Consider the following 25,177-nt stretch of genomic DNA (forward strand, 5'->3'; position numbering starts at 1 on the left):
GAGCTGACTTGTCATGTGTCAGAGAATTGACGTAAGGATGCGTTCGCGACGGAAAACTCGCTGGAGACGAGACAAAACCTGCCGGGGACGAGACAACGTAATTCAACGTAATATGACGTAAGAATATTGGCAATGTCCGACGTCTGTTTGAAATTGAGAGCTATACTCGGGTGACCCCACCGTAACGATACGACGTACATCAACACATCATAAACACTGCTTCTACACGAGAAGTGTTTGTACGAGGTGTACAGCCCTTACAATCAAACGTAGTATAAACCCACATCATCTTTAGTATGGACGCCCTACTCGCTCAATTACATGCCCAAGGCGTGGTGGAATCACCCTTCGCGGAAGAAGAATGGAAGCTTCCAGTCGTTAATACCCCGATCAATGATCTCTCGCCGTCTTCCCCCTTCGATTTCCCTCTATACGATCCAATTCCTTTGCCCGACGAGGAAGAGGAGGCGGAACTCGACATCGAATGTATTCCCTCTCCCCTAGCCGCCGTCCAAGACCTTTATCAACTTGCCGATGAGATTACCGACATAAACCTCCCTCCCGACCTTCCCGACCAACCTCCAAGCGATGACTTCCATGTTCGGCTCCCCCCTATCAGCCCCACCTTTACCCTTACTGCTCTCATCGACGCTGTCAATCTGCATGGCAAACAGAATGGCTATGCTGTACGCAAGGGTAGTACAGCTAAAGACAGGAAAGGCGAAGTTGCCTATGTGTATCTCGTATGCCCGTACAGTGGGGTTTATAAACCGTCTCATGCCTACTTAACTGAAATCGGGCCTATGACGAACCGCCGACCCACCACCAAACGTCGAGGTTGTGAATTTAAGTTATATGCCAAACTATCAAAAGGAATGTGGTCGATCATGGCTAAAGAACTACGTCACAACCATCCTCGCGACCCTTCAGCACGCTCTCAACATATCCATCGAAAACCGACTGCAGCTGAAACCGTCGCTGTTCTAGCTGCGTTTGATGCAGGAATCAATAGCAATAGGATTCTTGCTTCACTTCGAGAAACTGCTAAACGCAAAAATCGGGAAACTCTTGTGTCGGAACAAGAGATCTACACCATGCGATCTCGATACTATCGTATAGGAGGGGGAGGTCGTACGCGGACCGACACCTTGATCCAAGAACTGAAAAATTCAGGGTCACATCACGCCGCCAAGTTCGGACAGTTTGGTGAACTCACACACCTACTTATTACCGATCCGATGGCACTCGCGCTGGGCAAACACTATGGGGAAGTTCTCTATATCGACTGTACCTATCGTACCAACAAATTCAAGCTGCCTCTCTTCCATGTGGTGGCAGCAACCGGGGCGAATTGTTCTTTTACAATTGCCTTCGGATATTTAGCCAGGGAACAAGAAGACGATTATCTTTGGGCGATGCATAACCTCAGAGATTTACTACGTATCGTTCCGGTGAAAACATTCGTCACCGATAATGATAAGGCTCTTCGAAACGCTATCGACCGTGTCTATCCAGAGACGACAAAATTGCTCTGCATCTGGCATATCAACAAGAACATCGTGTCTCGTAAGAAGGGAATAGCCGAGGAGGATTGGAACAAGATGCTTGCCCATTGGTATCGCATTGTACGAGCTCCCACGCTCACTGAATTCGAGGAGGTGCTCACCTCCTTTGCAATGGAGTGGACCTATCGCGACGATACAGAGGCTGCATGTACCTACATGATGACACTGTTCAACGACGCCGAATACTTCTGTGCTTATGCCACGAGGGGAAAATTCCACCTGAATGCAACAGCCACGAGTGTCGTCGAAGGATCACATGCAGCTCTCAAACGTTCTTTGAACGCTCGAGCTAGTGATCTGTACCATGTCACCAACAATGTGCTACGATATATGACAGCTGGTCAATACCGTATCTTTACCAAACACGCACACGAACAAGGGCGAGGATGGGTGGAACTTCCGCCTAGTCTAGCACTGGTGGGTTCAATATTCTTTTGTAAACGCCGTAACGTTGTGGTGACAGGATTTATCGGCCCCGACGGTCGTCTACTTCCTACATCCGCGGTTCGCTCTCGACTACCTCGACCTCGCCGCTGTTGGTCACGGTGGATTACTAGACGGCAGCCGACGGTGGATTAGAAGGTTTCATCGAACGACGGGAGACGGGATACACGTGTATAGGTCGAGGCGTACGGGCAGAGGAGAAGCGGAAGACGCACGGCCCGGAGTATAGATCGTTCCGGTACTTTACTCGGTCGCGCTGGCGTAAGCGTACGCTAGACACGTATATAGGTCCCCCACCTCCCTATTCGATTCCCCTCTTTCTATCGCCGTTTCGCCGTTGTAAAAAAAAAAAAAAAAAAAAAAAAAAGCAAGCAGTAGAGAGACCAGTAGTAGACGTTTATTCATAGCTTTTATCCTACATTTCACCTTCGGTATACACCTACCGTTCGACCTCGCTGATTCGCCGCTTCGCGTTTCACGATCACTCCCCATCACTCGCTTAGACGACGGATCTATAGCTGGCTTCCGGACAAGGTTAAGTAGATCGGCGTCAGAGTACGGCCCTTGCTAGCTTACCACCCCGAGAGGTTTCGAGTTTATACGACTTCGACGTATCGCGATTGATCGGAGATATCCCATCTACCTTTGTACATCACGTGACCGGAGTCACGTGACTTTTACACGACTTTACCTACCACCCCACCCCCTATAGTCTACCGGGAACAGCACTTGCCTACCTGGACATCCCTTACCACTCCTAGGCTTAGCAACCCTACCTACCTACCCTACCGCCAACTCAGACGAGTTGTTGTTTGACGTCGTCATCGACGTTTGATTCCGAAGACCGGGATTAGCACCACAACGTCTTATGATAGTGGGTCCTTATGCCCATGCTCGTGCCAGCATGGTCCAGCACAAACCACTCGACAGGTGCAAAGATGTTTGGGAAGAGGATATCGACACGGGCGAGATGTTCAAACTCCCTGGGCTATGTCTCTATACGCAAAGCACAGGCTTACCCTGCAAGCACGTGTTTGATAGTCTCATACGCGGAGTTAGAGTACAGCCTATCAAACTACACGAGATACACAGCCATTGGCATCTGGTACACGAAAAACAGCTGGTAGAAGAGGCTCAAGCGATCGGGCATTATATTCCCCGTATCGTTACGAGGGAAACAGGCGAATTGGAACTAAGAACGAGGGCAAACATCGCTCCCCCAATCGTCAATCGATACATCCCTGTTGATCGAGATGCTCTACCACCGAGAGGAGAAGATGATCCAACCATTCTCGATCCCATGAAGGCGGTACACGTGGGAAAAGAGAAAAAGAAAAAGAAGAATGCTGTCGCGCCGAGCTATCGACAGTCGCATGGCTTGGCTGAAACGCTAGCTCGTGTCGATCCACCGGCTGCTGTCGATACCCCTGTTGCCAAGACAGGCAGAGCCTATTCTCGTCACGAGAACATCATCAATCAAGAACGGGCTCGGACTTCGAGCGCACCTACCACTACGGATAGAGCTCCAGTCTCGTGCAGTGTGTGTGGGGGGCCACATAACTATCGTTCACCCAAGTGCAAGCAAGGCCTTGCAATCGTGCAGGCTGAGGTATTAGCAGGATCTGCTCGTTGAGCAGCATCGCAACAATCGAACAACGGTAGAGCGATGAGCACCCTTTCCATTGAAAGAACTCCAGGAACCGATGTTCTCGAAAGGCAGGGGGACCTGAGCGTTGGTGTGATGCTCGCTCCATCAACTCAGCCTCGACGACAAGGATGATTGATGAGCCAAACTCCAATTAAAACCCTCCCCGTAACGATACGGCGTATGGAAAAAAGTCAAAGGACCTTTTGATCGTTTCAACATGCCTTTGAGAGTTTAGCGCGCGTCGGATAAAGCCGCTTGTTCTGTGGATCGTTCTTTATGTCGCGTATTCCTCTGTTAGATATGCCAGAATTAGATTTGAGTTTGAACAATGTCTCATACGACCACCGTCGTCAAGACGATGTGTTTCAACCCCTCCATGCTGGAATCTGGTTGGCCGAGTCATGACATCACCATCGTACGACACGTCGACAGGTTTTCTTCGCCTAACAAAACAAAAAACATATAACTCGACAGCTCATCTACGATTCCAGGAGATCCCCCTTTCACTTCAATTCACCTTTATTCACCTACTCTTCAATTCGGGACTCGTACTCGGACTTGGAATAAGTGGGATTCGTTCTCTTGTTTACTTTTGTGAGTCCTCTCGTATCGATACGGCGTACAAAGGACTCTCAACTGATCATTGTTGTTCTTCATCGCCAGCAAACTCATTTTGTTAGTACCGCGTTCGACTGTCTTTATACTCAATCTGATCATCGATGCTATGTTTTACAGTGCAACCATGCCGGACCTCGACTCCGATGAAGAACTCCAGGTGGTCTCAAAGGCGGATAAGGCCCTCTTGAACGCCCAGCATCAGATTCAGGCTCAGAACGAAGAGCTGTGAGTCTATAGCTTTTTCTCGTTGTTGCTATACGTCTTGTCGCTGATAGGGATCGATATGTCTAGCGCAAAACTCTTTCGTCTCGAATACCTCCTCGAATGGCCGGAAAACCTGCCCCATCCCGGTCTTAAAGGTCACCCGACCGGCTTCGTCTCGTTCGAGGATTGGATCGATCAATATGTCGCGGCCAACAACGAGGCCCAACGTATCGCCAAGGGGGGAAGGAAGGGAATCGATCATTCCCCCTCCAAGAAGACTCGCAGGCAGATCGTGTCGAAGGTCGACGGCGCCGAAATTCCCTACCTTCCTAACGACAACACCAAGCCGGTCATGCGTCTCAACACTGGGGCGTACGTCGCCTGTCTTCAGATCAAGGTCGACAAAGGCGGGGTGAAGAACGACAAGGCCGGGTGGAGGGACGACCAGATGAGTGAGTAATGTGTTCATTCACGTCGTATCGTTACGGTGCTTATCTTATTCGTATTTTTCTTTCGTTCAGTCGCCAAGATCATCGTCGACGAGGAGGAACGCGCGGTTCTTCCTATCTTCCCGCCCGTGGACTTGCTGATGGGGTGGTTGAGGCCTAACCGATCCGGGAAGGTCAACATCAAGCCGATCAACGGCTGGTTGGTGAGTCGTTCGATTACATCGTTGTTCATCGATGTTAGCTTACGATTTGACTTTACATCTAGGATCAATGGCGCGGTGGATGGCAGGTCGCCTGCCTCGGTTGTTACCAAAGGGTGATCGAGAAGAACGAGCCCCCTTCTTACATCGATGAGAACCAGCTCGTCATCAGCAACCCCGGTATCGATCCCGACAACATCCACCGCCCCTTCGTCCACTGTGTCAAGTACGGCCCCGTCTTCCTCTGCCGAAAGAACCTTGGGTCGCCCGACGAACGCACTTGCGGCCAATGCAAGGACAAGAAGGCCGTCTGCCACGCTCGGGACCCTCGTGTCGGGGACATCGCCAACGACCCTACCGCTCATCCGATGAAGAGGATCGACGCCGTCCTCGAGACGATCTTTTCCCAAGGTCAAATGACCAAGGAGGCTCGACAAGGACACGTCCTGCTCATTCGTGAGCAGTTGAAGGCCGGTCTCTGTCACGCGGCTCGTGGTCACGACGGGAACCACCCTTTCGTCTCCCACACGGAGCACATCACCGGTTCCGACGACGAGAACTGACCGGCGTAACGATACGGCAGGGTCGACAGGAGTAAGATCCTGATTTTTAAATTCCAGAACTGCTCTCAACCGGTTCGATTATCTTTGGGTTTTTCAAAGATTCTTAATTTCGATAGACAACGGGGGGGGTGAAATTCCCCCCCCTTACGTTGTATTTATACTGGGGGAGGTGGAATTCCTCCCCATTCGGCGTGTTTGTTCATATCAATTGATATGTCGCTGATAAACTGGTCTTCGACACCTCGTAACGATACGACGGTCTACATAGAGTTTCGTACAAGAGGGAGTCGGTAGTCTACATGCTTGGTAGACATCACGTGATACGCTTACGTCACCCTCGCGGCAAGCCACCCTTACGCAATATTACGTTGTCTCATCCCCGACAGGTTTTGTCTCGTCTCCAGCGAGTTTTCCTTCGCGACGTCGAGATGTGTCTATAATACGTCTAGAACAGGCCCAAAGTGGTAAGCGGCGACTCTGTTACGCCGACGCTAGTAATACGCTGGGGATTTGTATCCTCGCTGCACGTGGTCTTTCGATCGATTATAGTCGCCGAGAATTGACGCTCGAGACCGGATTTTTTGCGTCTACAATTGCGGTTTGGGTAACCCAGGGCCGGCTAGTGTTTTGCTAGGGGAGTTGGGGTTTGTAGAACCACGACGCTGAACACGAATCGTACTTACAAACCGTCAAATATCGCGAATATCCCCAAAATTTCACCCAAACGACCCTATACCAGCGCTACGATGTACCCGGACGTTATTGCTAGTGACTCACAGCAAAGAGAGGTCTCTCGACACCCAGGAGAAGGTAGCCGGCAACCAGTGGCGAGTGGAACAACGTCGTTTGACCATATATCGGTAGTCGAGGTGATGTCGCTCGAAAACCCCCCTTTGATGGCGTTGGAAGGTTACGAGGTGACGCAGGTTGCTAAGGGAGGTCCTACTGGTGCCGTAAAGTCCGAGGGAGGTCGTAAGAACGCTCAGTGGACGTTAGCGGATGATCGTTTGATGTTAGAACTGCTTACGGAGGAACAACGTCGAGGTCGACGAGCCGATAACGGTTTCAAACGTGGTATGTGGGCGACTGTCGCCGCTGAGGTGAACAAGATACGCAGTAAGGGTGGGGAGAAGGACGAGAAGTCAGCTACGTTCCGTTTCAACAAGGTACAACACCCACAACGGTAGTTGGATGGCTAAGGTTTAGGGATGTAACATATGATAATTCTTCTTGGGAAAAGAAGAGAAGACATGAGAGAAAGTACAATGACATCCGTAGGGCCTGTCTTGTATACTATTTAGGTAGCGACATGTGTTGTTCTGAGATAGTGATAGGTGTCAAGACAATATTGACAGGTGTCTGTACAACGATGATAGGTGTCGGAATAGTGTTGGTCCATAACGGTTGTAGGTTGTAGGTTGTACGGTGTGACTGGCATGTTGTGACTGGTATGTTGTGTGGAGGCCGAGTTTGGGTCGGTCTGTAACATTGGGTTGCGACCTCTCCGCAACACGTCTTGAAGATGTTGTAACAAGTCAGATAGGCGTGTATTGAATGTGATATCGGAACTTGACCTTTTACTATTACAGAGCGTCCTCTATCGAATACGGTCAAGTTCCTCTAACTATTTATATATAGACGAGACTGATAAACACTGAAGAATCCTAAAAACAAAAGAATGCTGAGAGATGGCAAAACCGGAAAGTCGAGATGGCAAACAAGTGAATCCTGTCGAGCGTGGCCGGATTCGGTTAAAGAGGTGAGTTTGAGTTCCATCTGTTCCTAAGGCCGTCGAGTAGGGTTGTCGGGATTCAAACAAGGTTGTAGAGGTCCCTCGAGGTCCTTGTACCTGTTTGTGATGTGTGTCGAGAGTGTCTTGTTGTTTCGGTGAATGGTGGGAGCGACCGAATCTGCTCCGAGGGAACCGGGTTCGTCTCGTCGAGCCGGACTTAGGTGTATGCTGATGTCTGTGCAATGAGCCCGTGTCCCAGTTGGTCGACTCACGTGATTTTCCCGTAACAGATTGGCCGCTCACGCTGTCGGACTTCATAAGTTCGCGCGTTTTTAGGTGTCAATGACAAACTAGACATACATATTGATGTGACTAATTTTGAGGGTGAAACTAGAGGTCCCCATGATGTTGTACATGCTATCTACAACGTTGTAGTAGTGTTTCACCGTTGTCTACATCATCTAGAATGTCAATTGAAATCATGTGGATAGGTGAAGTTGAATCTTACGTGTTTACGTCAATCAGGGCGGGAGCGAGAAAAAACAGTCTACCATTGACCCCGTCCTTGGGCCTTCCTTGCAGTTCCAAATTTGTCAGCCAGTCACCAGTAAAACGTAGAATTTGGTGGGAACGGTCAAGAATAGTCAAAGTGCTAGTAAACAGGCCCTAACGAGCTAACGACCTATATTTCCGGGGAGCGCGCAGTGTCAGGAATCGACCGTGTCCCCATTCCGTTCTCGTAGTGTTCATCTTCGCTCTTAGCGCGCCGAGCATCATCATCCGGGTACGCGTCGCCCTGCTGTTTTTTCTCGGAACGGGTTGCCCTTTGAACAACAACAACCACAACAACAACGGTGCTCAAAAACCAGACGGCCCGTCTGCAGCCAAGGGACGACCCGCCCGCTTCGACGATGTTATAACTTCAGCGCTGCAGCATTGAAATCCTGGAGGATGACCTGGACGCTCTACACTAGGAGGACGAGGGATACCCATCAGGCGGTCCAGGGATGCCATTCGACAAGTGAGCTTACACCATATCTGTCGTGTGTCCCGAGCCGCATTTCCTGCTGTCCGAACCCCTCTTTCTATCACCCTCCTTTTTCGTTTTGCGTCTTTTCGCCTCTCTTCTTTCCCTTTTCGCTTTGTCTCTGCTCTCTCTCTTTTTCCTCTCCTTTTTCGTTCTGTGTCTTCTCTCCTCTTTTTCTCTCGTCTTTGGTTCTGTGTCTTCTCTCCTCTCTTTCTCTCGTCTTTCGTTCTATGTCTTTTCTCTCCTCTTTTTCTCTCCTCTTTTTCTCTCCTCTTTTTCTCTCCTCTTTTTCTCTCCTCTTTTTCTCTCCTTCTTCGTTCTGTATCTTTACTCCTCTCTTCTGTCTTTCTCGTTCTGCGTCTCTTCTCCTCTCTTTCCTTTCTGCTTTCTTCCGTTCTCCGTCTTTTCTTTGCACGACCGCGTCTTCTACCTTTCCTCCTGCCGACGCTTTTTTGACTTCCTCTTGGTCCTCGCTCTTGGTCTCGTTCTCAGCGGGAGGCACTTTCGCCGGCATGTGCTCAGTCGCGACACTCGCCATACCCGTATTTGCTAACCGAGTATCGTGCGTTGCTCGACAGTGATTTCCAGTCCGCTCGTTCTACTGAACTGCGACAACGCTTACGCTATACCAGTATGGCGAGCGAAACCGCTGCACCTTGAGGGATGCCTGGCAATGACCGTCATCCACCTCGCAGGCCTGAGGTGTCATCGTTCACCGCGCTGTTGATCTCGACGTGAGTGATACAGGGCCCTGATACCCACATGTCAATTATCCCATGCGCGAACTGACCTCTATCCTCTATCCTCATATGACTTGTCACTAGCACTGATGGTGAATCTAGGCCTATATGCGTGTCACTTGTCAGATATCGGATGCACCAAGTGAGTGGCTGTTTCGCCGTTCACACATGTGCCGCCCCTACATCTCCTTACACCGCAAGGCATCACCCAGACTCGATCCGTCTTCGCTGTGTTCCCATGATCCCCCTCCATAAACCTGGGGTCTCCGATGCTCACTATTTCTGCCGTCTCCGTCGTCTCAGCACCAGCTTTGTTCCCGCCGGTGGCTGTAATTCCTGGCTGAATTCCCAGGCCCCGGCGAAGTATTACTCCGCCTTGGTATCCACACTCCCGCCTTCATCCTCGATGCCCGCTCTCCCGTATCCGCTGCCAATCAATACACTTCGCTCATCTGGAAGCAAGACTGCGACAGTCTGGGCTGACGAGCGATGTCCCAGCTTTCGGACGTTATGCCGCTCTTCTCGAACGTCACCGTAAGCCAACTTCCTAACGTTCCAGTCACCTGTTTCAGCTCGCATATATCTTCGTTTTTAATATTCTCCCCCATAACAAAGCGATGGTACAACGAATCATCAGGGCGGTCCTCCGAAGATCAGGTTTCACAGCCCTCACCCGCTTACCCAGCTAAGTTGAAGCGCGAGACCAACAAGGTATCTATTCGATCGGCTCCCAGAGGACCTTTTGGAACGACCTCCGATCTTGTCTCCGTCCCGTCCCAAGGCTTATTGAGAGTCTTATTGAGAGTGAATCCGCGGAGCGATTGCTACCTTCGTAGGATATGAATGCTGACACGAGGGCAGACGGGATCTTGCGGGCTGGATCTCGGGACAGCCCTCCCGGAACGAGGTCCGAGAAGGCTCATCACGAGTCCGACGGAGAGCTACGATCCCGGCGGCGCTCCCAAGGATCCCGTAGACGGACCCTGACACAAGCCGCAATCCGCGGGACACCTCCTCAGGAGGTCGGGAATCGTAGGCAGGTGCAGCAAGATCCGGAGCTGTGACCACGAGCCCATCGAGTGGCGAGCCTATTACCACGGAGGATCTCGGATCAGCAGTTATCGCGCTTGAATGTGTCGCCGGAACTACGAAAAGCATGTTTCGGGGCGTACATGATGGTATTGCACCAGCGGTGTCTGCGAGACTCGCTCCGAAGCTCAAGGGAGATCAACGGTGGAGTTCAAAATGCGAGTGAGTCGTCGCTCCCAAATCCTATCAAGATGATCTAGCGATCTGACGTCGAGACTGGTGGAATCCCAGGCTGGGCCGCTCGTGGTATTCTCGGAGCAAAGGTAAGGGTGAACCCTTCTGTCGATGGACGATGACGATACTAACGGTTGGTATTGTCAGGCGGAGAGACATCCTGCTTCAGGGAGACCGACTCGGCATCCGAGCCGGTGCTCAACGTAGATAGCACTCCTAGGCCAAATCGTGGACGTGTCAAGCTAAAGTCGCCCAGTTCTGTAAGTGCGATCCGGTCTACGTTCCTCAATGGTCCGCCCGACGCGCTGATGCTGTATCGTTCTGTAGATCTCCGACCCCGCTCGATATGGAGGATATCGGATTCTGCTTGACTCCCCACAGCAAGGCTCGCAAGCTTGATCCTCACTGACATACAAGTCGGACTCTACCCTACCAGGAGCTCTGGCAGAAAAGGTCCCGCCTGGCCTGGGATGGTAGGGTCTACAACTAGCTCCACAACGCAAACGGGCGGAAGGTGGGTTCGAAGTCCGGTAACGATCAGGATAGATAATAAGATGAGCTTCGCCCGAAGGGTCATACACTCGACTGTCAATCGAAGTCGCTATTCATAGGATTGGTGATCGGGGAGTACATGACCCGCCAAAACGCATGCGTATCTCCCATCGATCCACCGAAGAGTTGAGGGGGTTTTCGCCATGAACTTTGCACCGGCGCTTACGGCCGCAGCGAATGCAGATCAAGCTGGCTTCGAGTCTATTATCCTTCACAGCTCGTCGAACTAGAAGTACACGAGAGCAGTAACTAGACGCTCATGTAGACGACACAGTCGTGGCTTGACGACAACTGGTCATAGATCGCTATCGAATCGCATTCATCGCCCCACTTCCCGCCTGATCACTACATTCTCGCCGATTTTACACAGTAGTAATACAACCCAAGCCCTGCGCACACGGTGGTCTCTGCCACAGGACGTACCAGCCCTTGCCGCCCTGCCAGAGTGTGTCCGGGGGCGCATTGCCCTTGACAACCCATCCCGGATCGATGAACCGATCACCCCCTATCGAGACGGATCAAACTTCCTCAAAGACGTGGTCGATGAGTGGACGGGTGATCTCCATTGTCGACGATCAGTTCATGGTTGCCGGCTGGGTCTGCCGACAAGAGCCTGTAATCAGCCGAGTTTCGGCTTGATGACTCCTCTCCATTTGATGATGCTCACCGCATAGCTTTCCTTCATTCCTCGTCCCAACCTGCCCGGCCTCCATCATTTCCTTTTTCTCACGGTAACGCTCGCGAGACCGTACTCGCTTGGCTTCCAGCTGAGCCAGACGTTTCTGGGACTGACCTGCCGGGTCGTTTGTCGATTCGGGAGGTCGAGAGCGGCGCTTCCCCTTTTGTTCTGCCAGGTCCGTGGCTCGAGCTTGCAGAAATTGAATGGTATTTCGCAGCTGCTCAACCTCCCCTGCCGTGCGACCGAGATCCGAAGCCTTGCTCAGCGCTGTCTCAGCCGCTTTCAGATGTCTGGCGACGTCTCGACGCTCTTTCAGCCGTGCTTTGATGCGGCACCGATTGGCTCGACCTTTTTCCGATGTCTCGTACTTTTGAGATGTCTGTCGTTTGGCTAGAGTGGAGCGGAAGTCGGCTGGGCCACCAGTATGATTCTCGGCGTGGTTGTTGTCGTTGGCACCCGTCGACTTGTTGCCGCTCAAGTCTGAGGGATCTGAGTGAAGCGATAGACGGGGATCAGGCGGATCGTCGGAGGTGACGCAGTTCATAGAGTTGTGAGAGTCGAGCTTCAAGAAGGGTGGCACAAGAGTGAATACAACGTTTAAGATAGGGCACTGGCGGCTGTTGGTAGCTCTAGCTCGTGCTTGTAGCCATACTTCGTTGTTGTCCGACCACGATACGACCTGTCTGCTCTAGCTGCTCTAGATCAGAGGCTCCTCGAACATGCGCGTCGACCGTGCTCACTTTTCTGTCACCGATCAGGACCTTCGAGCGGTACTGATCTCGATTTTCTGTCAAAAGTCAGGACATAAATCCGGTACGGATCTGCTCATATGCCGGCCTCCGGTAACTACCCGCTCCGTCATCATGTCTAAGACCAAGAACTCCGACTCTAGAATCCGCAAACTGTCCGCCACCTCGAACACAGGCTTGGATGAGCAGCGTCACCCCAAAGCTCTCAAGGTCACTCATGATCCGCAACTTGACGCAGCGGTTCGACAAGAGCTATTGGCGGGAGCATACGATCTCGATTCGGACACCAAGCGAGAGATCTTGAGTACCCTCGATCTCCGACTTGACACGTTGGTACGACAACAGGTCCTCTCGGGCGTTTTCAACCTCTCTCCGGCAGCCGAGAGGGAGATCATCCGTACCCTGGATCTCCGAGCCATCGCTCGGTGCGACTGTTCTCCACAGCTCCCTAAACGTCTGGAGGTCCTGCAAGCAGAGGTCCAGCAGTTTGACAGCGCTAGGGCCAGTCTAGACATCACCGCGGCAAGGCTGCGCCGTCAGCTACCCACCGGGCACGTCCAAGCCGAGTACAACGATACCGATCTACATGTCCAAGCCGAGTACAACGATACCGATCTACATGTCCAAGCCCAGTACAACGATACCGATGTACTGCGAAAACCAGGAGCGTGTGAACCTGCTACGGTGCCGTTGAGTCCGGACGCCCGGTATCTCAAGGAGGCGATTCAAAACCCTTGCCTTAACCCTAGACAAATCAAGGGTACTAGTAAGCGTCTTAGATGGATCCACATACCGTGGCCGTATGGTCCCAAACCGCTGCCATTACACCGTACTCTGCAGCCATGGGATTGGCATTTGGAGATTGCGTTGGCTCGGGGCTTCGCGCGTTTGGATCCCGCAGCGAGAAAAAAAACCAGATCGGCTGGAATCATATTGAAACGGCGGTTTGACACCAAAAAACCTGGTTATCGTACCACTTTCAGTTTCCCAATCCCTCAAACCGACCAAGATTTCGAGGTTTTCGCCCGCTGGCTGATCGAGGTGTTACCACCGCAAGTAGCGGCATACAAGGGAACCACTGCGGAACAACTGATCTCGCAAATAACGGCCACCTGTCCTCTCGTTCGCTTCCCAGTGTGGTGGACTAAGTTATCGCTGGTGAGTCTACAGCCTAGACGTCCGCTATTCTGAGGAATTCGTTGGCTGACAGTGTTGTGCCTCAAATTAAAACATGATGACATTATTATAGGCTCGTCGTTTGGGGTCACATTTCATGAGGTGGCTGCCCCAACGCTTGCGACGTATCCTCAAGAAGCGAGGGAACGACAAGGCCAAGGTTGGACCGGCGCACGACGAGTCAATCGAGGCAGACGACGAGTCAATCGACGAGGCAGACGAGGAGGCAGACGAGGAGGCAGACGGGGGATCAAAGGAGGGGTCAGACGAACTGGAGACAATACGCCGGAAAGAGTGGTACCGGCAAGAGTGGTTAGGCAATCATCTGCCTCGATTGGAGAACCTTGCAAACACAGGCGCCCCCCTGCTCAGCGATTACAGCGGCTGCGTCTTGGTTCCGACGGTCAAACAGCCCTGCGATGCGACGGTGGCTGGGGGACCTAAGAACTATGCCCAATGTCCAAGTGACCACCGCTACTGCACGCACTTGGGGGGACTAGTCTCCCTCGAGCATATCGATCTCGTCGTGCCTGGCGACCCCAAGTTCCCCGATTATCCGGTCTATCTCGACGGGCCTGGCAATATCGCGTTCATCCATCCTCACGAGAATATGCTCCGAGGCGAGTGGCCAAAATCAGTGTTAGCACTCAATATGATGAATATCGCCGACTCAGATCACTCGAGCCTTGCGCATCAACGTTGGGAAACGGCTAGGAACATACTGAGCCAGTAGGTCCATTTTCCTCACCGTCTCACGTGCCAAGCCACGTGCGCTGAGCTGACGATTCCCGTCGGACAGTGATTTCATACCCACCGTTAGAATGGAACGTCTGAAGATGTCTGTGGCGGAAGTCCGATATGCGGCCGAAGTGGACAGCAAGATTTGCGACTTGTTGGGGATAAGATTCGGCCCGGTTGGTGCTTCACTCCACTCCTGCGCTCGCGTATATCTTGGCAGCGAGGACCTCGCCGTTGCCGGCGAGCCTCCCGGCTTTGAACATACGCGTGAGATCGTGCTCCCGCCCAGGGCCACTGAGGACGAGAGGCGAATAATCAGGGAGCTCAGCCAGCGCTTCGTCGAATATGCTGCGACCAAGTACCGCCTCAATTACAAGCTTAATGGGGACGGTATTGTACCTCTCTCCGGGACGACTGACCTGGTACCTCTCTCCGGGACGACTGACCTGGACCCCAGTTCATCAGTCAATGGTATAGACGGGATCATCTATTGGAGCACGAAAATGTCGATGTACGGTGACCTCGACAAGAAAAAAGGTAAAAGGAGAACCGACAAGGAATGGCATGAACTCCTCCGCCAACCGTATCCCCGGGCGGCGCGAATATCTTGGGCAGGACCGTATATGGAAGGACTTCATAGAGATGCCCATACGAAAGCCAGCAAAAATCCGGCTGGGCCCGAAATGAAGGAGGTATGGGTGAGCGACATGAGGTTCGACAGCATCTGGTTCGATCTCTCGCGACGGGGTCCTTTCAGTCCGCAGCTTGCGCGCCTAGATCACTCGCGCCCTCATGTTTCCGGCTTCTCGTCGCCGATGGAAACCATCGATGACCTCATCTCACACTGGGACCCAGAAAAAGGGAACCTCGGATTAAGTGCGACCTGTATCAATCGGTTAGAAGGGCATTCCACCTCCTTCCCTGCCTTCCCTCCAACCCTTTCCCGGACTAGGGAAATAGCGCTTTACTGGAAGGGGACGAACAAGCTCGCAGCGACCGACCAGGCGCAGTTCGACAGCGTCGCAGCTTTCTTGCGGACCATCAGACGGAGGGATGTCATTATACGTTGAATAGTGATAGAGCCAGAAGATGTGTGCTATTTAAAATGAATGATGGTTTGAACACGAATAGTGCAATTGCCAGAGTTAATGTTGCGATAGCAAAGCTATGCACGTTTGTTAGTGAAGCAGTAGTTGTTACTGCTGTTTCTTGGTCTTGGTCTGCTGGAGCAGCGTCGAAGTGGATAACTCGTACAATTCGTAGGTAGTACGCTGCACTAATAACACTTACAACAATTGCCACAATTGACATGAAGTAGTAACCACTGTGAGTTGCTGAGTAAAGAACCATTTGTTTTGCAAAGACATCGTCTACCAGGATCTAGGCATGAATAAAGCTAAGATTCTGCTGGAGTTGGTCTAGCGGAACGAGTTTGAGGTCGGTTCGGGATCACCATAAATATATGAACTCTCGATTCAATACAAGTTCATCCTTGGCTCATCGCCCTTCTGCGAGTCTTGGGCTCATCTACCATTCTGGCAATAGTCTCCCGGTTGTGTGTGTCCCGCTGCCTGCTGATGTCTATCAGATGCAAAAGATGATTCCAGTGCTGATGAGGAAAAAAAAAGACGTTGGCTGGCGAGCTTGGCCTAAATCGGGACCGTGTCGCTTACCGGAACCCCATTTGCATTGCTCTCCCTAGCGCTCAGCCCATCCTGCAGCCCGATGATATCAGCCGGGATATCATCGTCGCTAAACTGTTCGATCCCATAGACGCAGCCGGCCGCATGGAGCTCCAACGCCCTGAGCTGGTCACCTACGGGCCTGTATCCGCACAAGCTACATCGCAGCGCGGCAGCGTGTGTTTTGGGTGTGCTTGGCGAGTTCAAGAGAGGACGATTTAAGAACAGACCGAGCGTCCTTGGGTCGTGGATCAGCCATTGCGTTGTGGCGGTGATGAAGGGCTTCCCGATGTCCTTTGCCTGCCGCTCCAGATACCGCCACTGCATAATCTTGTACATATCGCTTTCCCCCACATGCCCCATGTGCCCTCCTCTTCCCAGATAGGCTCCATCGCGGTTCGGATTCACAGTACCTCCCGAAGAATGGGCGTCGCGATAGCGTCCGGGATCTTCTGCCTTCACGTGTTTGACGGTCTGACCGGTAGAGACGCATTCAACCGCCTGCCGCCGACAGGTCGAATATGGTGCCGATTCGCAGCTGCACTGCACGGTCAATCGTCGTGGTTTGAGCGTATCAGCATTGGTCGTCGGTTGAGCGCTGAATTGACTTTGGATTTCCCGACGTACGGGCGTGTTCCTTTTACAGGTTGTGAGATGGAGGCAGAGATTAGCTTCATGATACCCGGATCTCCCAGGAGTTGGATGTCACACCCACTTCGTCTTGCAATGCTGTCCTCGAACCAAATGACGTGCAATAGCGTCAGTCTCCATGCAGATCTTTTTGTGCGCACGATTCCACTACCAACTCACGAGACAATTCCAGTTTTGTTTTTTCGGTCTGGCTCCTGCTTGCGGAACCACGTCCGGCATTTTGACCGGAGTGAATGCTGTTTCTCACCGGTGAAGAAGCTAGACAGTGGGAAGTGATACCGAATTCGGAGAGTCACCAGATCTCTACGAATGATAGTGTGGTAGCAAACATTGAATCGCGTTAAACGCTCCCTTTTTCCGAACCGTTCGGAAGCGGATCCGTCGTGAGACTTGACATATAATGAGTTTCCCTCGATTGTGGCCTCCAGTATGAGGGGTAACATAAGACGGCAGGAAGCGAGCTAAGTTCCGGCTACAGCTGCGATGTGCAATCAATCACACTTGTCAAAAGCAGCGCCGTACTTCCCGGTCAGAATCTTGGTGATCTACAGAGAAGCCCAATTGGATACGGGGACCTTGGCGAGAAGCACACACATTTGCGTACCTCTTCACAGAGAACAGAGTATTGAGCATCAGGGTCATTGGCCTCCAGAGGGGATTCGGTGTCTGGCCTCCATTTCATGTTCTTGTCAGGGTGGTAGCAGGCAATGGACTTGAGTAAATCGATTTTTGTCATAGATCGATCCCTTCCGCAGGGATCCTCCACCTTGAGTGCTTCGGCAAGATCATAAGATCCCGCTGTCCTTGGTTTATACTCTGCGTGTTGAAAAATGTACTGTATTTACAAGGTTTAGCCTTCTGCCGGATCGTTCATCCAATTGAGAAGCAGAACTTACAAAGGTTCGATCATAACGCATACACGAGACCCTATGGCCGAATTTGTATCCCTACTGCTGTATCCCTCCAACACGATCTTCCTACTACCTTGTGCGACATGCGTCATTTGGGTCGTTGTGAAGCGGTAATGATCGTAATGCATCGAAAGTGCAACAGGAATACAAAGCGGTGACTATTATGCGGCCAGGCAATTACTGAAAAACTATAGAAGCGCCCAAAGGAGAAAGGACAGAAAGTGATTTACGTATGATCCCAGAGTACGGATGAACCCCGAAAAAGTGGTCGTCAGAGGTGCGTCAAAGAAGATGAGGGGGTGGATGGTTCGGTTGATCCGAGCCCTAAGATTTGCCAAAGAACTTCTTGAACCGCGTCTTTTCCTGGCTCGAGGGCTGTTTGAACTTGGAGGTGAGGATTGCCCAACTCGATTGAGTGGCCGCCTGATTCTGGTAGAACGACTTGTTGGGGCTGACCAGATCATTCGTAGTGGCAGGGAGTTCCAGATTGTTATGAGTGGGGGAAGGAGCGAAGAAGACGCTCGCGACGTCGAGCTCGAATGTCTTTCCCTTGACAAAGAACGGCGAGCTTTGAGGGAATTGCGTCGCCGTAAGAGGGGTGACGGGCATCGAGCCGGACTCTGACATCGTCGGAGATGCCAATGAAGATATGCTCGAACACAAGCTGTCTCGAGACGACTCGTCATCCATAAGCGAGCTTGAACTCGAATCGCTGCTTTCTCGCGATGACGTGCGAGCGTGGTGACTTTCAGCCCTTCTGTCGTAGACCATTTCACTTTCCAGAGTTGGGGTAACGGGCAAGGATCCCGTGCGCTCAGGAATGACAGGAGATGGGATCGTTGCCGGGACGTCAACGACGGGTTCGGCCCGCGCTACGGCATTCAGGTAAGAGGGAACGGCCTTGCGCGGCAGTCTCTTGGGAAGGCTTGAAGAAGGAGCAGAGGAACGTCGAGGAGTGGAAGGTCCGGCCTGAGTGATAGCCTGGGTATAGATCCGTTCCGTCGATTCTCTGAGGGCCATGAGCTCGGCCAAGTTGGAGGGTCCGAGAGCGGCATGGCCCTCGGGTGGGCTCATGTATGACGAAATGAGGTCCTCGTAGGAGTCGTGGTAGCTGACGAACTCGTCATCCGAACTATCCTCGTCGTCCTGGCCGTCGTCGTTGGCCTCAGCATCCAGCTCTTCCCTCTCGACGAGAACGGAAGAGGGACCCGCAATGGCCGGTTGGCGCTGCGGTACGGGCTCAAAGTAGGTGGCCGTGGTTCCCTTGCCGACCTTGAACAAGCGCGAGACAGGTTGGGACTTTAGACCCTTTCTCGCTGCGAAACGGTGCGACGCTGGGATGGGCGCGGTCCGTTCAACGACTGCAGCCATATTGATGCCCAAGCCGATAGGGCCGCTGGGTTTGGTAGGAGAGGGGGTCGGAGGAAGGAGCGATCGGCCAAAGCCGGAAAAGTTGGGAGTGGACGCGTTCTTCAGGTTGAAGAACGACTTCTTTTCGGGAACCTTGCGAGATTGATGGGCGGAAGGGCTAGGAGTGGGAGGAGAAGTAGTGGTAGGCGAAGAAGAGGTAGTCGAGGTCGGTGACGGGTTCATAAGCTCAGGTGCGTCGAAGGAAGACCGGCGGATCCGTTCAGCTCGACGATTCTTTTGGTTCGAGAAGCCAAAGACGACGTCTGCACAACCACGAGCTCTGGAATCAGCTCCAAACTCAGCGAGATTCAGAGGTGGGATGCTGGACGGACCTGAGGAAGGGATGTTGGTACGCATAATTTGCTTGGTGGGGGTTACGGGTAGAGACATCTTGGTTGCAGATGGGCGAACGTCTTTGAGTTGGGTTGACGGGAGATGATTGATAGGGCGGTGAGATGGGAGAGAGGTCGAGATGACAGGGAGTGGATGAGGTGGAGAGGGTGAAGAGGACGGACTAGGACTAGGGGGGATGTCGCCAATGTCGAATCGAGATGGTTGCTTGGAGTAGAGACGATGGACCGGGTCCCAGCAGACGATGCGGGAGGGAAAGATTTCCGGTTGTCTACCTATGTATACTCGATAGCTAACACCAGTTCGACGCGATGTTTGCTATCCCGCCCGGTGATCGGTCGAGGTGCATGCACAATGATCGAAACTTGTCACCTCCTAACACCGTGAGCGATCGCGTATGACGAGAGGGCCTTGGGGGTTGTAATCAACACCCGCTGGTGAAACAGCAGCTCGACCCGCATCGACTAGAGTCGTCACAACGCAGAGGTTCGCCCAAAGAGACCGGGCAGGGAAGATGCAGAGTGACGCTGTTGGCTGCTGCCACTGCACGTCTCCCGTCCTTCGACGTCGGCCTTTGGCGCGCGGGACGAACGGTACGGGTGAAAAAAAGTTGGGAGTTGTGCTCGGCACTGGGATCTTCGCTAGCTCGGGGAATTAGTCCGAGTGATCTGAGACAACAAGACGTGTCACACTGCTGCTGCTCCTCCCCCTTCTGCTGCTGTGATGTCTCGCTTGGATTTTCCGGGAAGCGGGCGGTTCACGGTGATCAGGTCCGAGGGGGGCGCAGGAAGGCAGAGAAGCGGTTGATCCCGCGAGCCGAAGGACGATCGGTTGCGATGGGTGGGCACTAGGGACGGGTGACGAAACAGGAGACGCGTCGGAACGCTCGAGAATTCGGCGGGGCCAGTTACCAGTCGACAACTTCCGCCGTGCACTTGGTCGATAGCTTGTATGCGGTCTCAATCCCGCTCATGTAGATGCGGCGATGGTCCTTCTCGGCTCCAACCCCTGCAACTTCCAGGTGGACACGGCGAGCGGTGACATCCGCTCGAGAGAACAAAGGGCTCTTTTCATTTATGAGTGTCTTCCATAGATGCCGATGGCAGAGCAGAACAGAGCGCGCTCTGGCCGGTTACAAAATGGGAGAAATCTTCGATCACACCCGGGCGCGTCGGGCGCGAGGGTATGTGTAGCTTGTCTGGATTGAATGCTGGTTGAACACGGGAAAGTCGAGTCCTCGTGATATGTCGGTACCTCCTCGTAATTCTTCGAGGTAGATACGCTTGATGTGGAACGGCGTCCCGTTTTTGGCTTCTCCTATTGATACACTGATGTTGGACCAGTCTCGTGCAGTCATCTCCCTTGTCGTCTTTGTTCGTCAAACCTTTCATCACAGCTTCGTCTCTCAGATCTCTCATTTGGGCGGAAGCGTCGGCTCTACTCTTGCATGAGGAAACGCCACAACGCTTCCGTATCCTTGTAATCGTGGTGGATCAGGGATACTAACCACGATTCTTCGCTGATCTGCTGCAAAAGTTGGCGAGAGGCCGAGCGAAGCGGGTAGAGGCGGGACCATTCAGTCCATATCTCGAATGCTTCCTCCTGCATCGTTCGGAGACGCAGATACAAGCAGTCAGCGAGCATTCCATCGCATGCGGGGCCCAGCAATAAATCAAATTCACCTTCCATGCCAAGAACGAGATCTCTTCAATGATTGTCGATTGCACAATTTCTTGTCCCGGGAATACAGCCCAGGTGACCGCGTTCATTCCCGGAGCCGGTACATTGGTAATGAAATCGCCCTAAGGTCATAGACACCTGTTAGTGACGCACTTGATAATCTTTTTACCCCAAGGCAAATGACTAGCTAACCTTCTTGTTGCCAGCGTAACAGCTGATCCTTCCGTGTGGCTCTTTGTTGACCCTCTCGAACAGGCGATCGGCTTCTTCCTTGTTCCTCACAAAGAACTCGACGAAACTCTTCTGGAAGACGTAACCACCTTTGGGGCCGAATCCGTGAATTGGATCTTCACTCTTGGCAGCGTCCACTGCGGGTTGAGATCCGACAGTCCACCAGCCCTTTGCAGCGGAATTGAGCGTGATGAGGTGCTCCAGGATAGAAGCCGACTCGGGCGATATGGGGAGATCGCAGAAGGGTGTGGTAGGTGCGGCAGGGTCACTCCGAAGGTATCGTGTGAACAACAATGACAAGGACTCGTAATCGACAGGGGTCCCCCACTCCTTTAGAGCTTGTGCAGGCTGATACCAGACTAACCAGGTCAGCGAGATCTCATACAGACAATATCAACCTTACTTACGGTGATCTTGATACCATTTCCCCATCCGTCAATCTCTCCGTAGGCGGGACTTCGCACATCGGTGAAACGACCGTTAGGGAACTCGTCCCAGCTATCTTCCTGAGTTGTAGGAGCTCCGCTAGCACCGGTCCCGTTCTCATTCTGACGTCGGGGCTTGGGAACCAACCCGTCTGTCCCGGAATCCCCGTGTGATTCTCCATCCGCGCTTGGTCCACCGCGCTTGTGCTTCATACCGTACTCGGCCAAGTGCGAAGCGTCGGATGGAGAGATGCTCAACGCCTGGAGTTGTTGGGATGGCGAAGTTGAAGCATCGGCAGCCCCATGCAATGGAGCCATCGTATGTCCCTGCTCTATAGCACGGTTACGTGCCTGCCTGGCGTGGTCGCTCTTGTGGTCAAGGGTCCAGCGCAAGTTTTCCAGGATTCGTCGCACCGACTTTTCCAGGTTGAGAGTGCAGAAATGTACCCCACTGATGCCCACACCGGCCGCAATGATCTTGTTGATCATGCTGGTTGATAGTTCGATTCCGTAACGTTTCACGGCAGCGTCATCTGCCTATTGTAGATGATCAGATCAATACGCGGATGCCTTAGAGGCTCATTGTACATCCGCTCACCTTGATCGAATCCAGATCGCTCAACACATGTTCAGGTACCGGACATTTACAGAGGTTGGTTAGACGCCTGAACGAAGCGTAATTCTGAATAGGCATGATCCCAGGGATGATTGGTACGTCGATGCCTATATCAACGCCGATAATTAGCACGAGTCTCCCTCTGGCCGGTTCAGAAACACGAACCTGCCGCTCGAACTCTCTTGACCCATTCGACGAATCCATCAACATCGTAGAACAGCTGAGTGATGATGAAGTGAGCGCCAGCGTGGACCTTTTGTGCCAGAAAGTGAATGTCCGATTCGGGAGTATCCGAGTCAACGTGCGGGGTAGGATAACCTGCGAAGATGAGGTTCCATGATCAGCCTCTTTTCCCGCTTATACAAGGAGGGATCTCTGGACGTACCTGCCACTCCCACACAGAACCATCCTTTCCACTCCCGATCGATGTATCGTACGAGATCCTCGGCGAACTCGAACTCTTGCTCTTCCTCCTCCGGTTCGAGGCCTTCCATATCCTGTCCTCCGAGAAGCGATGTGTCAGGACCAGGTGCAGGACGATACTCCTCTTTTCTAGGGGGGTCTGATATCGATCAAGGTGCGGATCTCGATCAGCTTCATTTATCCGAGACTTGTGATATGAGCGAGTCTTACCGCCTCGCAATGCCAGGATGTTTTGCACACCCAACTCTTTGCATTTCTGTATATGATGGAACCTAAGTTCAGGAGATTAAGTATATGGAGTAGACTATGCTCACTTTCAGTGCCTCATCGACCATCTTCTTGCCCATGTTTGTACACGTAAGATGCAAGATGATCTGCAGTTTGCCTCGAGCGAGCTCCAATTTGGCAATCTCGGCGGCCAGTTCCAGACTCCTCGTAGCGGTACTTCCACCAGCACCCCATGTTACACTAACAGCGATTGGAGGAGACAGTGGTGCCGACGTCAATCGCTGGATACGGTCGAGCAAGTTGGCGAGACCTTCGGGGGTGCGGGGCGGGAAGAATTCAAAGGTGTGATAAGGCTCGCCTGCACGAGCCTGTATGGCGTCGGTCAATCGCATCATCGTGGTCGGAGAGTTTAGTTTTCTGAACCGGCTGGATGACTTGTCCGCTCGCACAACGATTGAATGCAAGGCTTTGGCGAGTAGCGAGTAGCTAGAGTGAGAGATAGGAGACCCGAATGAAAGCACGATCGCACCCCCGCCGGTATCGCTTCGTGTCGGCTGGAGTAGATCGATTACGTAATCGCAGAGTGTTTTCGGGTCCAACTCCGGGCGAGCAGCGGCTTGACCTTGAGAATTGATCAAGATAGATCAAGGAATCGAGTTTTCATTCCTACTTTGCGCTCTGCAGAAGAGTTCATCTTCCCACAAGCTGGCCACAGCTACGATACGCCAGAGTTAATAGTCAACACAGATCATATCACGATGACGGCGCTCGAAAACACCAACATGCCGAAGCTCAAGCTCGTTGCCAAGGGCAAGGTCAGGGACATTTACGCCTTGCCCGATGAGGCAGACTCGGACAAGCTGCTGTTCGTTGCAACAGACAGGATCAGCGCCTTTGACATCATTATGGACAACGTGAGGATTCGAGGCAGGCGGATTCGTGAGCAAGATCATCAGGCTACTAATGCGAATTGATCGCAATACAGGGTATCCCGAACAAGGGTTCTCTCTTGACCACCCTCTCCCTTTTCTGGTTCGACAAGCTTTCCAAGATTCTGCCTCATCATGTGCTTGCGCCAGCACCTTCAACATGCTGGAACGAAGAAGGAGACCGAAATAAGGCGGATGAGGCATGGCAGAGCTTCCCGAGAAGTCTGGACGAATATCGAGATCAACTCGAAGGGAGGAGCATGATCGTTCGCAAGTGCGAGGTGATCAAGGTGGAGGCTATCGTCAGAGGTTACATCACTGGTAAGCTGGCCTCACACGCTCATTTCGAAATGATCGCTCATCCCTTCCTGCACTCTAGGGTCCGCCTGGAACGAATACAAAAAGTCTCAGACCGTCCACGGGATCCCTATGCCCGCCGGTTTGAAGGAATCCGACAAGTTCCCCCAGCCAATCTTCACTCCTTCGACCAAGGCTGACCAAGGCGAGCATGACGAGAACATCCACCCTGACAAGGGCAAGTAGCTTGATCACTGCTTTTGACCTCGATTGGAACATCGGCTGACAGCTTTTCTGAATACGCGATGCAGTCAAGGATATCTGTGGAGAAGAATTGGCTGCTGAAGTCAGCCGGGTTGCCGTCGAACTCTACAGTCAGTATCTCGTCGAATAGCACTATTCATCACCCCACCGAGTCTGACAGCTATCCTCTTTTCGACCTACAGCCGAAGCTGCGACGCACGCCGAAGCTCGAGGAGTCATCCTTGCGGATACCAAGTTCGAATTCGGACTGCTACCAGCAACCTCAGAATCTCAATCGCTCTCATCGAGACTCATCCTGATTGACGAGGTCCTGACCCCCGATTCGTCCCGATACTGGGCAGCCGATACCTATGCGACCGGACGAGGTCAGGACTCCTTCGACAAGCAATACGTTCGAGACTGGCTCATTAGCGAGAACAAGAAGAACGTCGAGAACGTCAGACTGCCGGAAGAGGTTGTCAAGAAGACGGAGCAGAAGTACAGGGAAGCTAAAGAGAGGATCATGGGGCAAGGGAAGTGGGCATGATGTGTATTCGGTTGTACAGCAGTAATTCGACAGAATTCGAATATGATGACGGGAGGATATTTCGAAATTTTGCTTCCGGGACCGAGAGGGCGAACCTCGAGGCTGTCGACCAGCTATCAGCTACAGATTCGAATGCTTCCATGTACAAGTGATGAACGAATTGAAACGAATCACATCGACAGACCCTGTCAGTTGGCAGACTCTTG

The 25,177-nt window shown here is 52.4% G+C and overlaps 9 protein-coding genes across 9 annotated transcripts; 4 read left to right on the forward strand and 5 right to left on the reverse strand.

The window, feature by feature from the left end:
• Positions 1-296: 296 nt before the first annotated feature.
• HD553DRAFT_324960 (uncharacterized protein) lies at positions 297-5,691 on the forward strand (the record flags this gene model as incomplete). Its single annotated transcript, XM_046181549.1, has 10 exons — positions 297-743; positions 2,123-2,270; positions 2,885-3,547; positions 3,647-3,745; positions 4,149-4,251; positions 4,321-4,332; positions 4,393-4,500; positions 4,567-4,931; positions 5,001-5,131; positions 5,194-5,691. 10 exons carry the CDS (start codon positions 297-299, stop codon positions 5,689-5,691), a joined length of 2,574 nt encoding a protein of 857 aa, XP_046035490.1.
• Positions 5,692-8,187: 2,496 nt separating this feature from the next.
• Positions 8,188-9,317, forward strand: HD553DRAFT_64310 (uncharacterized protein). The gene is made up of 2 exons (XM_046184384.1): positions 8,188-9,184; positions 9,275-9,317. Exon 1 carries the CDS (start codon positions 8,375-8,377, stop codon positions 9,029-9,031), a length of 657 nt encoding a protein of 218 aa, XP_046035491.1. The 5' UTR covers positions 8,188-8,374; the 3' UTR covers positions 9,032-9,184; positions 9,275-9,317.
• On the forward strand, positions 9,031-10,144 carry HD553DRAFT_64296 (uncharacterized protein). The gene is made up of 4 exons (XM_046184383.1): positions 9,031-9,184; positions 9,275-9,724; positions 9,806-9,994; positions 10,052-10,144. The coding sequence occupies exons 1-3, from the start codon at positions 9,114-9,116 to the stop codon at positions 9,882-9,884; spliced, it is 600 nt and encodes a 199-aa protein (XP_046035492.1). The 5' UTR covers positions 9,031-9,113; the 3' UTR covers positions 9,885-9,994; positions 10,052-10,144.
• Positions 10,145-11,533: 1,389 nt separating this feature from the next.
• Positions 11,534-12,228, reverse strand: HD553DRAFT_343463 (uncharacterized protein; the record flags this gene model as incomplete). The annotated part of the gene is made up of 2 exons (XM_046182880.1): positions 11,534-11,604; positions 11,673-12,228. The coding sequence occupies 2 exons, from the start codon at positions 12,226-12,228 to the stop codon at positions 11,534-11,536; spliced, it is 627 nt and encodes a 208-aa protein (XP_046035493.1).
• Positions 12,229-15,406: 3,178 nt separating this feature from the next.
• On the reverse strand, positions 15,407-15,709 carry HD553DRAFT_273791 (uncharacterized protein; the record flags this gene model as incomplete). The annotated part of the gene is made up of 1 exon (XM_046177832.1): positions 15,407-15,709. A coding segment is annotated over one exon (303 nt), but the record flags the coding sequence as incomplete, so codon positions are not given.
• On the reverse strand, positions 15,707-17,035 carry HD553DRAFT_64409 (uncharacterized protein). The gene is made up of 3 exons (XM_046184385.1): positions 16,840-17,035; positions 16,745-16,758; positions 15,707-16,666 (listed from the first exon to the last, which is right to left on the reverse strand). The coding sequence occupies exons 1-3, from the start codon at positions 16,897-16,899 to the stop codon at positions 15,997-15,999; spliced, it is 744 nt and encodes a 247-aa protein (XP_046035495.1). The 5' UTR covers positions 16,900-17,035; the 3' UTR covers positions 15,707-15,996.
• Positions 17,036-17,694: 659 nt separating this feature from the next.
• Positions 17,695-19,884, reverse strand: HD553DRAFT_314040 (uncharacterized protein). The gene has a single exon (XM_046180301.1). The coding sequence runs from the start codon at positions 19,389-19,391 to the stop codon at positions 17,916-17,918; it is 1,476 nt and encodes a 491-aa protein (XP_046035496.1). The 5' UTR covers positions 19,392-19,884; the 3' UTR covers positions 17,695-17,915.
• Positions 19,885-20,342: 458 nt separating this feature from the next.
• On the reverse strand, positions 20,343-23,401 carry HD553DRAFT_297781 (methylenetetrahydrofolate reductase). Its single transcript, XM_046178560.1, has 9 exons — positions 23,042-23,401; positions 22,938-22,983; positions 22,690-22,866; positions 22,470-22,622; positions 22,287-22,411; positions 21,671-22,225; positions 21,225-21,611; positions 21,035-21,154; positions 20,343-20,954 (listed from the first exon to the last, which is right to left on the reverse strand). The coding sequence occupies exons 1-9, from the start codon at positions 23,348-23,350 to the stop codon at positions 20,790-20,792; spliced, it is 2,037 nt and encodes a 678-aa protein (XP_046035497.1). The 5' UTR covers positions 23,351-23,401; the 3' UTR covers positions 20,343-20,789.
• Positions 23,402-23,606: 205 nt separating this feature from the next.
• On the forward strand, positions 23,607-25,141 carry HD553DRAFT_314043 (phosphoribosylaminoimidazole-succinocarboxamide synthase). The gene is made up of 5 exons (XM_046180302.1): positions 23,607-23,869; positions 23,941-24,205; positions 24,264-24,419; positions 24,493-24,555; positions 24,628-25,141. Exons 1-5 carry the CDS (start codon positions 23,714-23,716, stop codon positions 24,969-24,971), a joined length of 984 nt encoding a protein of 327 aa, XP_046035498.1. The 5' UTR covers positions 23,607-23,713; the 3' UTR covers positions 24,972-25,141.
• Positions 25,142-25,177: the final 36 nt, after the last annotated feature.

Source organism: Filobasidium floriforme (assembly GCF_021052385.1).
Source record: "Filobasidium floriforme strain CBS 6241 chromosome Unknown HD553scaffold_15, whole genome shotgun sequence".
NCBI classification, from domain to species: Eukaryota; Fungi; Basidiomycota; class Tremellomycetes; order Filobasidiales; family Filobasidiaceae; genus Filobasidium; species Filobasidium floriforme.